At 41.1% G+C, this 14,259-nt stretch overlaps 1 protein-coding gene across 1 annotated transcript; it reads right to left on the bottom strand.

Annotated features, from left to right (window-relative positions):
- Window positions 1–164: 164 nt before the first annotated feature.
- On the bottom strand, window positions 165–13,801 carry LOC139760939 (glutamate receptor U1-like). Its single transcript, XM_071684726.1, has 14 exons — window positions 13,498–13,801; window positions 8,671–8,776; window positions 8,086–8,210; window positions 7,819–7,938; window positions 6,727–6,950; window positions 6,220–6,346; window positions 5,862–6,049; window positions 5,282–5,372; window positions 2,999–3,302; window positions 2,433–2,650; window positions 1,861–2,041; window positions 1,452–1,551; window positions 888–1,017; window positions 165–699 (listed from the first exon to the last, which is right to left on the bottom strand). The coding sequence occupies exons 2-14, from the start codon at window positions 8,747–8,749 to the stop codon at window positions 616–618; spliced, it is 1,971 nt and encodes a 656-aa protein (XP_071540827.1). The 5' UTR covers window positions 8,750–8,776; window positions 13,498–13,801; the 3' UTR covers window positions 165–615.
- Window positions 13,802–14,259: the final 458 nt, after the last annotated feature.

The raw sequence follows: 14,259 nt of genomic DNA, 5'->3' as shown, positions 1-14,259 counted from the left end.
ATAAAAGGTGTATGTGGGTAGTATCCTTTCTTATGTATATATATATATATATATATATATATATATATATATATATATATATATATATATATATATATATATATATATATATATATATAATTTCAATGAATATCAGGGAAATAAATAAACGTCTTTAATTAGAGAACGATAGAATTAGCAATACAATAAATGAATGCGCTCAATTTTACATATGTAGATAAACACTTTTTTATATAGAGTATAGAAATCCTACAACTTTGCTTGTTTTGCCTAATCACATATGATAACTGGTAAATTCATATAGGATCCTATACACTGGATTTTGTATTAGAGATGTGATCACAACAATCATTGATTGACCCAGGAGTGAGAACAAATTGCCACTGCTTTTTATATGGTTGAGAAACATTCATTCCCTTTATCAGGTGTGGCATATGCAATACTGAGTAAAACTATGATAGAATGTTATCCTCGGCTGGGTACGTAATTTGCAGCGTATCGGTTGTGTAGTGAAGATATGGTCTTTGCTCAGTGTTCTCCTTTCGGTATGGTGGGGAAGTACGTGTGTGTTTTATAGCCAATTGATCAGGTATCACTTGGCGATTTCAGATGCGATCAGGTGAAGTCAGACACCAGGCGCTCGAGGAGGAGCAGCAGGAGGGCGAAGGCGTGGCCGCCAGCGAAGACCGCAAACATTCCCTGAAACGGAGGACGCGTCTCAGTCAATCAGGATCTTTGTTTAGCGCCGTCTAATATACTGGATCAAAGACAACACGTCTCGTAAGTATCATATGTTGATAATATGTAGTTGTCTTATGATGGTATCTTGCAACAGAGATATACATGATATACGTTCATAAGGGATGAATGTTATATGAATGTGTTACCCAGATGTTCATAAAAGACAGAGCTGATCTGACAGTGATCTGGCTAGGAGCTCGAACGCATCTAGTGGAATTAGCGGAGAGGTGTCGCACCCAGTAGTTATACAAGCCAGCCTCCGTCACTATCTTAGTTCTGTGGGACACGAGACCCAAATCAGTTCATAATACGATACTTTTTCCTTATAGAATTAAATAGTTTTCCCTCTAAAGTAAGCTACTATTCCCTCATTTAAGACTTTCATTAACAATTAGATATCTTTACTATTTGTTGCATATATAAAAATAACTTACTGAAAGTTTGTTTACTTATGATGTCAAGTATTTGATTTGCATTTTCATAAACCTTGTGTTTAGAAGCGAACCAAAGAGTAGAGTTTTGATATACATTGTATAAGAGTTAGATTTTTAAGTGACGTCCCGTCTTAAACACACACACACACACACACACACACACACACACACACACACACACACACACACACACACACACACACAGATGAATAAAGTGATAAACTTAATCATAGGGATAAACTGCAAGCTAATGGGATTCTGATGATATATTGTTACCTCTTACTAAAGGCCGGGACAAGAGGATGGTCCTTCTGGCCGATCATGCTGAAGTAGATATGTAAGAATTTCTCCTTCGACAAGTAGAATTCACACCGGCCTGTCAGGGCGTTAGATACTTCTATACACATTATGTAAAAACATTGTGTGATGCGGAGAGAAGAGTGACAACACGAGAAACACTTATAAAAAAAAAAACTGTAAATTCTCCCAAAGATGAAGATGGGAATTACTGTTTCTGTGAACTGCATGAAAGGCTCTAAACTACATTCGCCTTGAATTGTATTGACCATGAGACAATGACGTAACCAAGCAAGATGAAAACCCCCAACACTTCTATACCGTAAACGAAGGGCATCGAAACTACTGTACTAGCGGTATCTGGAGTTGGGACACTTTGCCAGAGAACCTGTGTGTGAAAAGTAGTCGGCCATGAGGTCTCTGCTCGTCAGTTCCTCAACCACTAGGACGTGACGGTCTTTGGAGACCAGGTTCCTCACGATACCCATGTAGGATGGGGACGTCACGAACATGAGGCGGTCATCCTTCTCCGTCTCCAGCACGTCACGGAATACCCCGGATTTCACAGTCTGTAAACAGGTTCAATCTGTGACCTTTTATCTTTTTATGTTAGAGGCTCCAGTCACGGTCAGAAGTCCACCACAAGAAGGCCGGGCCTTAATCAAAACATAGAGAGCTTAATGAAAAGAAGAAAGAAGAGATAAGGAGGAAAAGTATTTACAAATTTTGTAGGAAGTGAAAAACATGTCTTTGATACTCTGGCAAAATGAGTTCCTACTTGAATTATGTTCTGTTCGCAATACCTACGCTGCGCAAAAATTCGTTTTCTGTGCTTTGAGAAGATGCTATTCCCCTAGAGAAACATACTCATTCGGTTTCCATCCTGTTCTTTTGTGCAATTGTCAACTCGCTATGAGGCAGATTACACCTGTATGTACAGTTTCAAATACTACGACTCACCCACATATATTGTAAGTGAACAGAGTTTGCTTGCCAGACCATGCTTATAGCCGGGTTACTGATCACATCTCTGAGGTACTGGAAGGGCTGGGCAACGTTCTTTATGGCCAGCATAGACATGAGGGCTCCAGCGTAGCTGCGAGTGAGCACAATCGTCATGATCATCCATCCTCCCAGCATCAGTCTCTCCCAACTTTGCTCGACGGGCAGCGGCATATCTGCAAAGTCTTTAGGCTTGTACCTTTCTTCATTATCAACAGTGGAATCAGTGCATATAGAACTGGAGATATCACGATCACGTTATAAATTGGAAACTCATCTATCATGACAAGTGACAAAAATTGCAAATCTAGTTTTGTTAGAATCAGTCGTAGCACCGGATGAGAGTATGTACAACTGAAAAAGTAAAGATTGGGGAAAAGAATAGGATTTTAGGATGAAAGACACCACATGTTGAAAAGCAGATTTGGGGCTGTATTTTCGGTAAGAAGAAGAAACACGTTTCTTTCCACAAACTTAGCCATATTGACATTTCTACTGCATGTACTATCAACATATTGACTTACCTTGTCGTAACGTAACTCGAACGTAAAGGAAGAGATCCTCCCAAGCCCTCTTGCTGTGGCTACGAATTTTACCAGGAGAATATGCTGCCATGAGGAGCAGGATAGCAAGCACCACCATCAGGGCCACCAGGACGATCCCCCACACCAAGGGTCTCAGGGGCACCAGGAAGGACCATGGGTCCACCTCCGGGATCCCTCGACTGGCCATGATCCTGAGGGAGTCTGATATGATGGCCCATACGTAGTCCACCACCTCAGCGCGAGTAGCGCTGATGCCGAAGGGACCAAGTCCAATGTCCACCTCCTGTGTCCACCCGAATGAGATGAGTAAAAAAGGTCAGGATGAAGCAGCCTCCATCACAGTGATATGTACAGCTGGTGAGGCTCACGCAGTATTTGATAGATGATGGCAATAAACTTTACATAAACTACAACTGGACAGGTACAAGGCTTCCCCGAAAAGATACATGCAATATCAACATTAATTTTCTACCCATCTCTCACATACATTTGCCTTTGTTTAGCATATAATGATAATAATGATAATAATAATAATAATGATAATATTAATAATGATAATGATAATAATAATAACAATGATAATAATGATAATAAAGATAATAATAATCTATTTTCACTATCATTATTTTTCATCTGGTGACCGATGCAAACCTCAAGTGGTTACCCAAAGTATCGGTGCACATGATTCAGGGATATCGTGGTAAATTTCTAACAGCAGCAGGCAGCCTTTAGGAAGGAATACACCTTATTAGCGTGTGCATTTTTCTTGGATTTCTCAAATTTTCAAATTTATAAAGTCTAGAGTAATCACTCAGCAAAGGTTAGACAAGAACGGTATACAAATCTTTTTCTTAAAAACAGGGAATCAATTTTTTTCTATTTACCTTGCTCATGTTTAAGGTTCTACTTTTGGTTCGAATTCTATTCTACATTGCTCCATAAAGAATGAACACCCATCGCACCACCATCTGAGCACATCTTTCTATGTCTCGTGGATATGGCAATGTGGGGCTTTGGTCACAGAAGCGGACAAATTGCTCTATTTTCTCAGTCCTCTAAATCGGATATATTGCTCGCACATCTATCTTCAGGTCAAATGGCTTGTAGACCTGTATATCAATCTTCTAGTCTAATGGTTGTTCATTTCTTATTTGTCCCAAAGATATTTTCATCAGTGTTTGCTAAGATTCTCGGTCGTCAACATATCCTATAATCTTCAGTATATTTTTTCTCTTCATTAAACTTTGTAACGCAATCAAATGATTCTTGGAATAAAACACGAGCATCATGAAGATTGGGAGGCCCTGCCTCGCTCTGTGCTCCACCCGTCACCCAAAAGGTATGTCACCCATTCGCCTCGCTTCCATTGCACATAATAACCAGTGCTCCTTCGAGGCTGCAAAAGGAGTGTCAACTCCCTCCTTGACGACGTAGGTCCTTACTTGTGCAAAAGCCTACCACAGAAGTGGTTATGTACATTTCTGCATTGGATAACTACTTGATGCGTTCATTGAAATCACCAGCTGTAGGGGAGTATGGTCACTATTTGTGATACTTATGCTTTTGTTACTGGGAGAAAGGACTCATGTTACCCCGTCTTTTAACCTAGTCCATATTCACTATCTTCACCTTAAGTATACACAAACATATATACACTCACCAACTAGCCCAAATGCATGATGCTTTTCCCGGTGTGTGTATGTGTGTGTGTGTGTGTGTGTGTGTGTGTGTGTGTGTGTGTATGAATTTATTTGTACAATCCTATGACTGTGTTTATAATATTAATAATGATTATAATAATTATGATAATAATAATAATACTAATAATAATAATAATAATAATAATAATAATAATAATGATAATAATAACAATAATAATAATAATAATGATAATGATAATAATAATTTGTACTAACAGTGGTGATGATAATAATGATAATAATGATAATAATAATAATGATAATAATGATAGTAATAATAGTTAATGGTTCATAAAATCAATGGCAGCCAGAATTAGACAGTGTACACACAGAATGAGCACAATGAAGACTAGGACTTCAAAAATTCGAGGAAAGGTGTTAAACAGACACACTTATACTTCGTCAGAGATTTAGCCATGGACAATGATTGCCTTTCTTAATCCTCACAGAGCTTGTCATTCTAGGCTTTCAATTTGCTTTTAAGGAGCACTCATCCCCTCCCTTGATGTTTAGGACATGTCATCATGTGTAGTGGAACAAATACTAAACCCTCGACACTGACCTTCCTGTGCACCATCCCCACCATGCCAGACCAGCTCCCACTTTCTGTTTTGGTTCCCCAGGATCCGTCCAGTGGCTTTTCGAAGACGTACCTTGAAGAGTAAGTACTCATGAATGCTACATCTGATGATATCTTGACTAACTACAAGCGTTATTCACACTCACTGGTAAGTTACTTTTTTCCAAAACAATATCTATGATACATAGGTGTTGTGAATTTTTCTTGACATAAGCTGCTCATGATGCTGTGAACTGCTCATGTTGTAGTATACTGTTATTAGTGCTGTGAACTGCTCATGGAGCCGTGAATTGCTCATGGTGTTTCAAACTATTATTAGCGCTGTGAACTGCTCATGCTGGTGTTGTTCTAGCTGCAAGTTGTCTCAGCAGAAATGATCATGCTTTATCAAAATTCACAGTCGTAGTAGAATCTTAAAACAGAAGCACTACCATCCGAGAGTGCACACTACTACGAGACATTGCTTTATGTTTGTAACAATACATTAGTATTATAGATAAACCTGAAAGGACTAACTTTCATCATAAGCACAATGAGATAGAAAGATGACACTACGACTTACGAAAAGTTACAATCCTGAGCAATGAGCTCCAGAACGTTTGCTATTGGTCCTATAAAGTTGATGGGCCTCCCAGGTATCCATTTGGGATCCAGGATGACATGTGGAGGGAACTCTTCAGCCGCCACTAGCAGTGTTGGTCTGTATACGAACCTGTGGCCAAGGAGACGAATATACGTCTTATCAAACATCTGAATTACATTGGTTAAAACTACAGTCATATCTCTCATGCCCATTTTCAAGTAGATGTATGCTGGATATCTCTGAATATCATTTTGAAATGTGTCTTGTTGATAAGGAAGCACATCTTTTTGGTTAACATTCATCGAGTTTCCCAGACCAATCGGCCCTTCTCACTTACTGAGAATTTCTCGGGGAAGAGTGGGAGTTGAACGCTCAGCGTGAAACCGCGTGAAGTCGACCAGGAAGCAACCCAGTCCACACGATCCTCCGAGGGACTGAAGGGCAGGTACACGTACATCTTACAGCTGTAAATAGACGAAATGTCAACACAAAGCAGACGACAGCTCGGAGAGCCCGAATCTGCAAGATGCTATGGAAATTTCCTGCCCCTACTTTGGGCTGCCTCCTTAAGACACGGCTTAGTTGACCTATTCTGAAAACCAAATCTACGTACAACAACAAAGACATGAATACAAAGCACCATAAAACCGATTCTCCTCTGCTCTCTTTCAGTAAATGCTGACTTTAGCCCTGCCGCTCCTACCCATTATATTGCCTTTGATTTATAGAATTCATCTGTTCAAACTGAGTGTCATTTAAGAATTCGATTCATAAGTAATGTGGTTATGACTGCGATGGAACTCGAGCAGTGTCCACAAGGGACAACATAACAGCCGGTTACTACCTGGGGTAGGATTTGTCAGCGTCCACGATCATCACCATAGAATTCATCATAGAGAAGGTGCCGTGGAGGTGTCGCAGGTCATGGAGTGGCCGGCTGGTGACGGCCAGGAGCCTGTTGGACCACTTCAGGAGGCGGCCGTTGAGGAGCCACTCGGCCGAGGCGACTAGGAAGACTGGGTCGTCGCTCACCACCACCAACGTCACGCATCGCGACACTTGTCGCAGCTGTTGACGTTGATATGGTGCTATTAGTGCGGCCTGCCCTTACACGTAATGTGGCCTTCCTTTGCCTGTTGTGTGGCCTTCCTTTGCCTGTTGTGTGGCCTGCCTTTACTAATATTAGTGTGGCCTACCCTTGCAAGTAATGTGGCCTTCCTTCGCCTGTTATATGGCCTGCCTTTACTAATATTAGTGTGGCCTGCTCTAACTAATAGTGTGGCCTACCCTAACTAATAGAGTGGCCTACCCTTACTAGTAGTGTAGCCTGCCCAAAACGGTACTATGGTCTGCCCTCACTAGTAATGCTTCTCGCGTTTTGAGATACAATAGTTACCCCTTCCCAGCAATTAATGCCTACATTAGTAAGTTACATCACCAAGCATATACGGCACTTATCCCAGTCCATACTCTCGATCCTAGTGATGAAACGGATTTCCCTGTCCTAGCTATTTTATATCTATCTTCATCACCAGCTTCTTGATGTGTCACATAAACCCATGTATATGTTAATATTCAGGTGTATATGCATGAGAATATCTCGCTGTATAATCATAAGATTTTTTCTCGAGTCAACTTCTGGTATTAGACTGGCCTGGAAAATTGATGGTAGCTTTTCCGGGAAGACGTGCATGCGTTTGGCTTCGGCGCGTCAGCGCGCGTGATGCTTTGATCTGATTGGAGGTGGCACGACTTTCCTACACTTGCCCCCTACTTTATCGCGCTCTGCTGCGGTCAACCGGCACACCCCACCGCCGCCATCACCCTCATGCAGTGTTCGAGTCGCATTTGTACTACTAGGTAATCTATACACCTACTAGTAATGTCACCGACTTACCTCTTATCATCACTGCCGCAACAGACCAACTGGACTCACCCGCCGAGCCCCGGCGATCATCTCCGCCAAGTGTCCCTGCGTCATGTTGAGGTTCCTCTTGCCCTTAGCTGTCACCTCGAAGAGTGCCAGCCCTCCAGGGGCCTGCAACCACCTCATCTCCTAGATTGATACGGCAGTATAACTGAGACAACCATGTGTGTAGACTGTTGTTGAGATGTAACTTTAGAGCAGTTGATAAAAGAGAGTGAGCATTAAGACAATGGTGATGTGACAATATGAGGGATATGTGAGGCAGCGTTGACTTACCGTGAAAACAGAGTGAGCCGAAGTGGTGCCGTCTGTGAGGAGGAAGAGAGCACAGAGGTCCCGCGTCTCACTAGCCAGCACCTTCTCCACCGCTACGCTCACCACTTGTATCGTCTCCTTGCCACCTGGTGCCACGAGAGGCTGGGTTCTTATAGCGTAAAGCAAAGTTTGACATACAGAAGAAAGTAGTTGTACAGTAAAAAGATATTTCTGTCTTTAGGACAAGAAAAAATTATATAACTCGGTCTAAACTGTGAGATCGGAGCAACACAAACACAAGCACCATACAACACACCTGAAACTTCTGATCTAAAAATGTTGAAAACATTAAACATTATCACTGACTCTTCCTCAGCCTACTCCTATGACGCAGGCACCTGTAAGGGAGTAGCTAAAGAAGCATAAGATAAAATCACAAAATATCCCTGACAGATCAACGTAAGGAAATGACATAACAGCGACAAGAAAGCAATGGTAATAGATAACAAGACCAAACCACCTAATTAAACTGGATACGATCCCTTCCATCGATCATCACAAATACATCATCGAACGACAACCATGTGACTACAGTTGAGGACTTACTATGAGGGCGAGGCAGCTGGGCCACAGCCAGGATGACAGCCACAGTCAGGGTCAACAGCAGTGACGTCACACCCACCATAGCCACTGCCGACCACTTCGCCGATCTCTGAGGATCATAGGGAAAAAAAGATATCTTCATTCACAGCGGACGTCGTCTCTTGTTTAAGGTTCATATTCTAGCCATTTCCTTTGGACTTTCATCTGTTTACATATGTAACTGATGCCCAACATATATATATATATATATATATATATATATATATATATATATATATATATATATATATATATATATATATATATACTTTTGATATATCGGTTTTAACTTTACTATCAGGACATGGACCAGTAATTAGAAGGATATCGTTGTCTCAGAAGAAAACTGCATGGGTTCTGTAGGAGGGTTTGTGAAGGGGTAAGATGAGATGTGGAATCGTCCAGAGTAGAATTAAAGGAAAATAACGTGCGCAAAAAAGTCGCTTTATCAGAGACATAGTTTGCTTTGGATTGGTCGGCTAGAAGTACAGGAGGAATAGATGGAATACAAAAAATACTGGACGTTTCCTCTCGTCTAAGATCGAGCAGAAATTAAGTCGGAATTGGATTCGAGAGAAATGAAGAGTTCCGAGGCCCGATACACTGTATTCCTTAAGAGACAAATAGAAGAGAAAGAGTGATGAAAACCATGAATGATGGGTCAAAAATTTAGTAAACTCAAAAGAGAAAGGCCCAAGTAAGGTGATTATGTAAACCAAATAATTATTTTAATCAGAAGAATCTATAAGCTTTACGAACTCCTTATATCTTACTCCTGTCAGGAATTATCTTTTCACAGATAAATTCTACGATGTATTTTTTTTCTATATCTGTAGTTGTGAGTACCGGTATAGATGTATCAATATGTGTATCATCAAGGTAATTATGCTAGGGATTAGATTACATTCCACTGTTTCAAGAATTATTTTTCTAAGGATTAGAGAATGATAAAAGGTACATTAGGATCAGGTTTATTATGATCTGAAACCACTACATTGTGTCGGAAATCACAGATAAATGTTAGCTCTACAGCTAAACCCACATATCTTCAGAATTTATTCCTTTCTACAACTTTCACTATGCAATATAAACTTTTATCTTATATACTTTCCTATATACTCTCACAACAACACTTTATATTTTGCAGATGCTAACAAGATTTTCACAACCATAAGGATATATATATATATATATTGATTGTTAGACGGGCAGGCTGCTCAGGTGGTGTGAGGACCCAGCCACCGCTGGGCCCCAGGGGGCACAAGGAACGAGTCCCTCGGTTCATTTACTAATATATTGTCTCTCAAGTTTGAAGTAAGATCTGCATACGCCAAATTGTGCCGAAGGTCATAGTTCCTTTTGCGCAGATCTACATTTTCAGTGTACACAGGTGCGTAACAATTCTCTCTTTTTTTCAGGAGGTCGTGAGGAAATGTGTTCGTTCTACGATGTGCATGGAATGGGTAATCGACGTCCATCGAGGTGGTCGGAAATGACGAAGTACCACCACCTTCCTGGACGCTCAGCGGGTCCTTCAGTCGTGGCATTAACAGAGACACATATCTACGACGTCTTGAGTCAACACTGCCATCTCGCTGCCACCGTCTAATCCATCTATATACGGTGGACACACTGGCCCCCGTCGCCAAAGCAATGTCGCGGGCAGACACACCATCTACCCACATCAAGACGAACCGCGCCCTGTCGTCTATGCTGGTTGGCTTCAACGTGCGACCACGTACCATAATATTCCTGTGTGGAATGAAATGAAATGTTGTTTATCCGAAGAGATACCTATAATCGACAGACGCAAACACGAAGACGTCACTTTGACGCGCTATGTCGGAGGCCCCGTAACCTCGACGGCAAAAGTGACTACTTGTGACTACAGGGGGAAAATGAAATTGCCTCTCTGAGAATTATCTTCCTCTTCATACCACAGTCTTCCTTACCAACCACACACTGCCTTGGTGTAGCCTCCTCAGAAAACTGCTTCCTCTCGCTGAATTCTTCTATGCAATTACTTATTCTTGTATATGATTTCTCATAGTATACACTACTGTGATTCTCACCCCCTCTACACCCAGTGTCGTAATGCTGGTGAGGATCAAGACCTGTGAACACTCTTTTCGTGCCAGTTTGGTCTTCCGGTGCCATTGGAGTGCACTAGCTGAACGCTTCAGAATATATATTCTATGCATTAACGCTGTTACAGGTTATATGGCCTTACAGTGTTAAAAGGGTTAATGGGAGGGTTGTGTTTAAAAGCAAGTGAGATAGAGTATTTCAAGAATTTCAGACGAAACGAAAAACCCACCTTTTAGAAAATAGCCAGGCCATAGGTGTTAGGGAGACATAGAGGTGTAGAGACTTCCAGAGCTTCGAGACGTAAGGAAGCATTTTAACACCAAATATGGTTTTTATATCTACATATTTACCTGAAGTTTTGTGATAGATTCTTTACGTCATGTATCGTGTAAATGGTGTGTAGATTATGGTGTGTAGAGGGGCAAGTATGAAGTCTGTTGGGGATGAGAGAGCTTGGGAAGTGAGTCAGTTGTTGTTCGCTGATGATACAGCGCTGGTGGCTGATTCATGTGAGAAACTGCAGAAGCTGGTGACTGAGTTTGGTAAAGTGTGTGGAAGAAGAAAGTTAAGAGTAAATGTGAATAAGAGCAAGGTTATTAGGTACAGTAGGGGTGAGGGTCAAGTCAATTGGGAGGTGAGTTAGAATGGAGAAAAACTGGAGGAAGTGAAGTGTTTTAGATATCTGGGAGTGGATCTGTCAGCGGATGGAACCATGGAAGCGGAAGTGGATCATAGGGTGGGGGAGGGGGCGAAAATTTTGGGAGCCTTGAAAAATGTGTGGAAGTCGAGAACATTATCTCGGAAAGCAAAAATGGGTATGTTTGAAGGAATAGTGGTACCAACAATGTTGTATGGTTGCGAGGCGTGGGCTATGGATAGAGATGTGCGCAGGAGGATGGATGTGCTGGAAATGAGATGTTTGAGGAAAATGTGTGGTGTGAGGTGGTTTGATCGAGTAAGTAACGTAAGGGTAAGAGAGATGTGTGGAAATAAAAAGAGCGTGGTTGAGAGAGCAGAAGAGGGTGTTTTGAAATGGTTTGGGCACATGGAGAGAATGAGTGAGGAAAGATTGACCAAGAGGATATATGTGTCGGAGGTGGAGGGAACGAGGAGAAGAGGGAGACCAAATTGGAGGTGGAAAGATGGAGTGAAAAAGATTTTGTGTGATCGGGGCCTGAACATGCAGGAGGGTGAAAGGAGGGCAAGGAATAGAGTGAATTGGAGCGATGTGGTATACAGGGGTTGACGTGCTGTCAGTGGATTGAATCAAGGCATGTGAAGCGTCTGGGGTAAACCATGGAAAGCTGTGTAGGTATGTATATTTGCGTGTGTGGACGTGTGTATGTACATGTGTATGGGGGGGGGGGGTTGGGCCATTTCTTTCGTCTGTTTCCTTGCGCTACCTCGCAAACGCGGGAGACAGCGACAAAGTATAAAAAAAAAAAAAAAAAAAAAAAAATATATATATATATATATATATATATATATATATATATATATATATATATATATATATATGTATATATATATATATATATATATATATATATATATATATTCTAAAATATGTCTGGACGTGTACGATTATGGATGATATCCATATCAGGTTTTTTAAAGAATACTTGTATTTCACATGTTGTGTAATACTCCGTCATACTGTATCATTATCCCCGCTTGTTTAATAGCTGTATAACGTTTAAAATATCATACTCAAAAGGACCTGAATTCGTAAGACTCAGCTGTTATCAAGATGATATAGACTCTTCTTTATAATCTGTTTGTTGTGTCCCTGGTGCTTCACTATTACAGTAAAAAAGAAAACTTTTTCAAAGGTACGTGGAAGCAAAGAAAACGTTTTAATATGTACGTGTAAGCAAACGTTTTTTGAATTAATTAATTATTTAAAAGAAGAATGGTGAACGGTGAGTTACTTCTAATTACGTCTTAGGTTTTGAAAGTAAAATGATATAATATCTAATTTATCTATTGATTTTGAAGGTATACTGAGAGGAGTTGCAAAACTCTGGCAAAAGATGGCGTGGTGGACGCCACCCCTTCCGTATGTAAACACGGTTAACTTCATGACACTATGGTAAGACTTCTCTTTCTAGCCTACACTGGTGTCATGCATTCCCAGAAGATATATAAACAGATGAACGATGTTTGAGAATACGAGAACTTCACGGTATCATGATTTCATTTAAAAAACAGGCGTGATAGTAAACGTAGGTAGAGCTAGTCATGTGCCAGTCTAAAAGGTGAAATTCCTAGGAGGTAAATGATAGTTTACTGACGCCCGATGGCAACTCTTGTTCCGAAAGAATCGTTCTAGCTTCCTGAATACACTAGTTACAAGGAGAGTGTAAATACTTATAAGCTATTCGTTCAAAATTTAATCAACAGCTTTTCCAAAACTTTGCTTCACTGGTACGACAAGAGAAATTATGCTGCTTGAATTGTTTTAACTGTGTTGACTATTGTCAGTTCCAGTGGAATAATGTCCGAAAACTCTCACATGTGAAAAGGAGATAACTGCTTTTACAAAATATAAATTGCTTGATAGTAATGTTGATATTCTGTTAGATATGTATTAGATAAACGTGTGTGATAGTGTGTACGCTCAAATATGAACAAATAACCACAAATTTACTTAGACCCAGTAACAGCCAACAATCTCCAGCAATGATTCGAACAGACAGAAACCTTTACGGTTGACGTGTGAGGGGGAGTAGCAGGACCTGGTTGTTACGGTGTTGACGGCGGCAGCTGCACCGCACCAGTACAATCTGCACCCCAGCCTCACACCATCTTTATAAACTGGACACACTCCGTGATGGAGTCACACAACAACGCCTCATTGGTCGACTGTGTTTATGGATAAGGTGATCATTGGTCAGCGTTAGAGATACGTTTCTCTATGAGTGGCCAGTGATGCTTCAGGACAACACAAGCCACTGTGATTGGTGTTTTAGAGAGACGTGCGCGGCCTGCCAAACCTGCGTTCTGACCTCAGGTGAGTGATATACGATGATTTCTGCGGTGGTGTGGTGTCCGAGGGTGATGTTTATTGATCAGACAAACTCTCCACCTCTGTAGCGTATTTTTACCACACCATCATTGTAAAGAAAGGAAAGGGGGGGAAACATTGGTGGGGATCCTCCTCTTTTCACTTTTCAAAGCTTTTACCTTGTGTCTGGTTTCACATTATACACAATACAACGGTCATAAATGATCCCCATGGACACCCTATAACTTCGTTGATGCGCTCGTAGCATACGTCCTGAAAGCGAGGGTTCATATGAGTACGACACTGCAACAGGCATTGATCTCAGAGTGTGCACGATTGTCAGGTGACAGAGGTCACTCGAGGTCGAGACATGAGGAAACCTATTATCCCATAAAGTCACGGAGGGTCAATTACATGAGGTCACACTTCATTGTTCCTTTATTCTAACCTAGTCTAAT

Source organism: Panulirus ornatus, chromosome 38, assembly GCF_036320965.1.
Source record: "Panulirus ornatus isolate Po-2019 chromosome 38, ASM3632096v1, whole genome shotgun sequence".
Lineage (NCBI taxonomy): Eukaryota > Metazoa > Arthropoda > Malacostraca > Decapoda > Palinuridae > Panulirus > Panulirus ornatus.
The sequence above is the reverse complement of the archived record's forward strand: the minus strand, read 5'-3'. Positions and strand labels throughout refer to the sequence as shown.

What these genes read in the sequence shown, in the direction of transcription:
- LOC139760939 (XM_071684726.1), bottom strand. Translation starts at nt 8,749, where the DNA reads ATGGTGGGTGTGACGTCACTGCTGTTGACCCTGACTGTGGCTGTCATC. An exon ending in GCTCAGGATTGTAACTTTTC is followed by an intron (nt 5,373 to 5,861) that starts GTAAGTCGTAGT and finishes TTACTCTTCAAG; the next exon opens with GTACGTCTTCGAAAAGCCAC. An exon ending in GTCCCGGCCTTTAGTAAGAG is followed by an intron (nt 1,018 to 1,451) that starts GTAACAATATAT and finishes CGTGTCCCACAG; the next exon opens with AACTAAGATAGTGACGGAGG.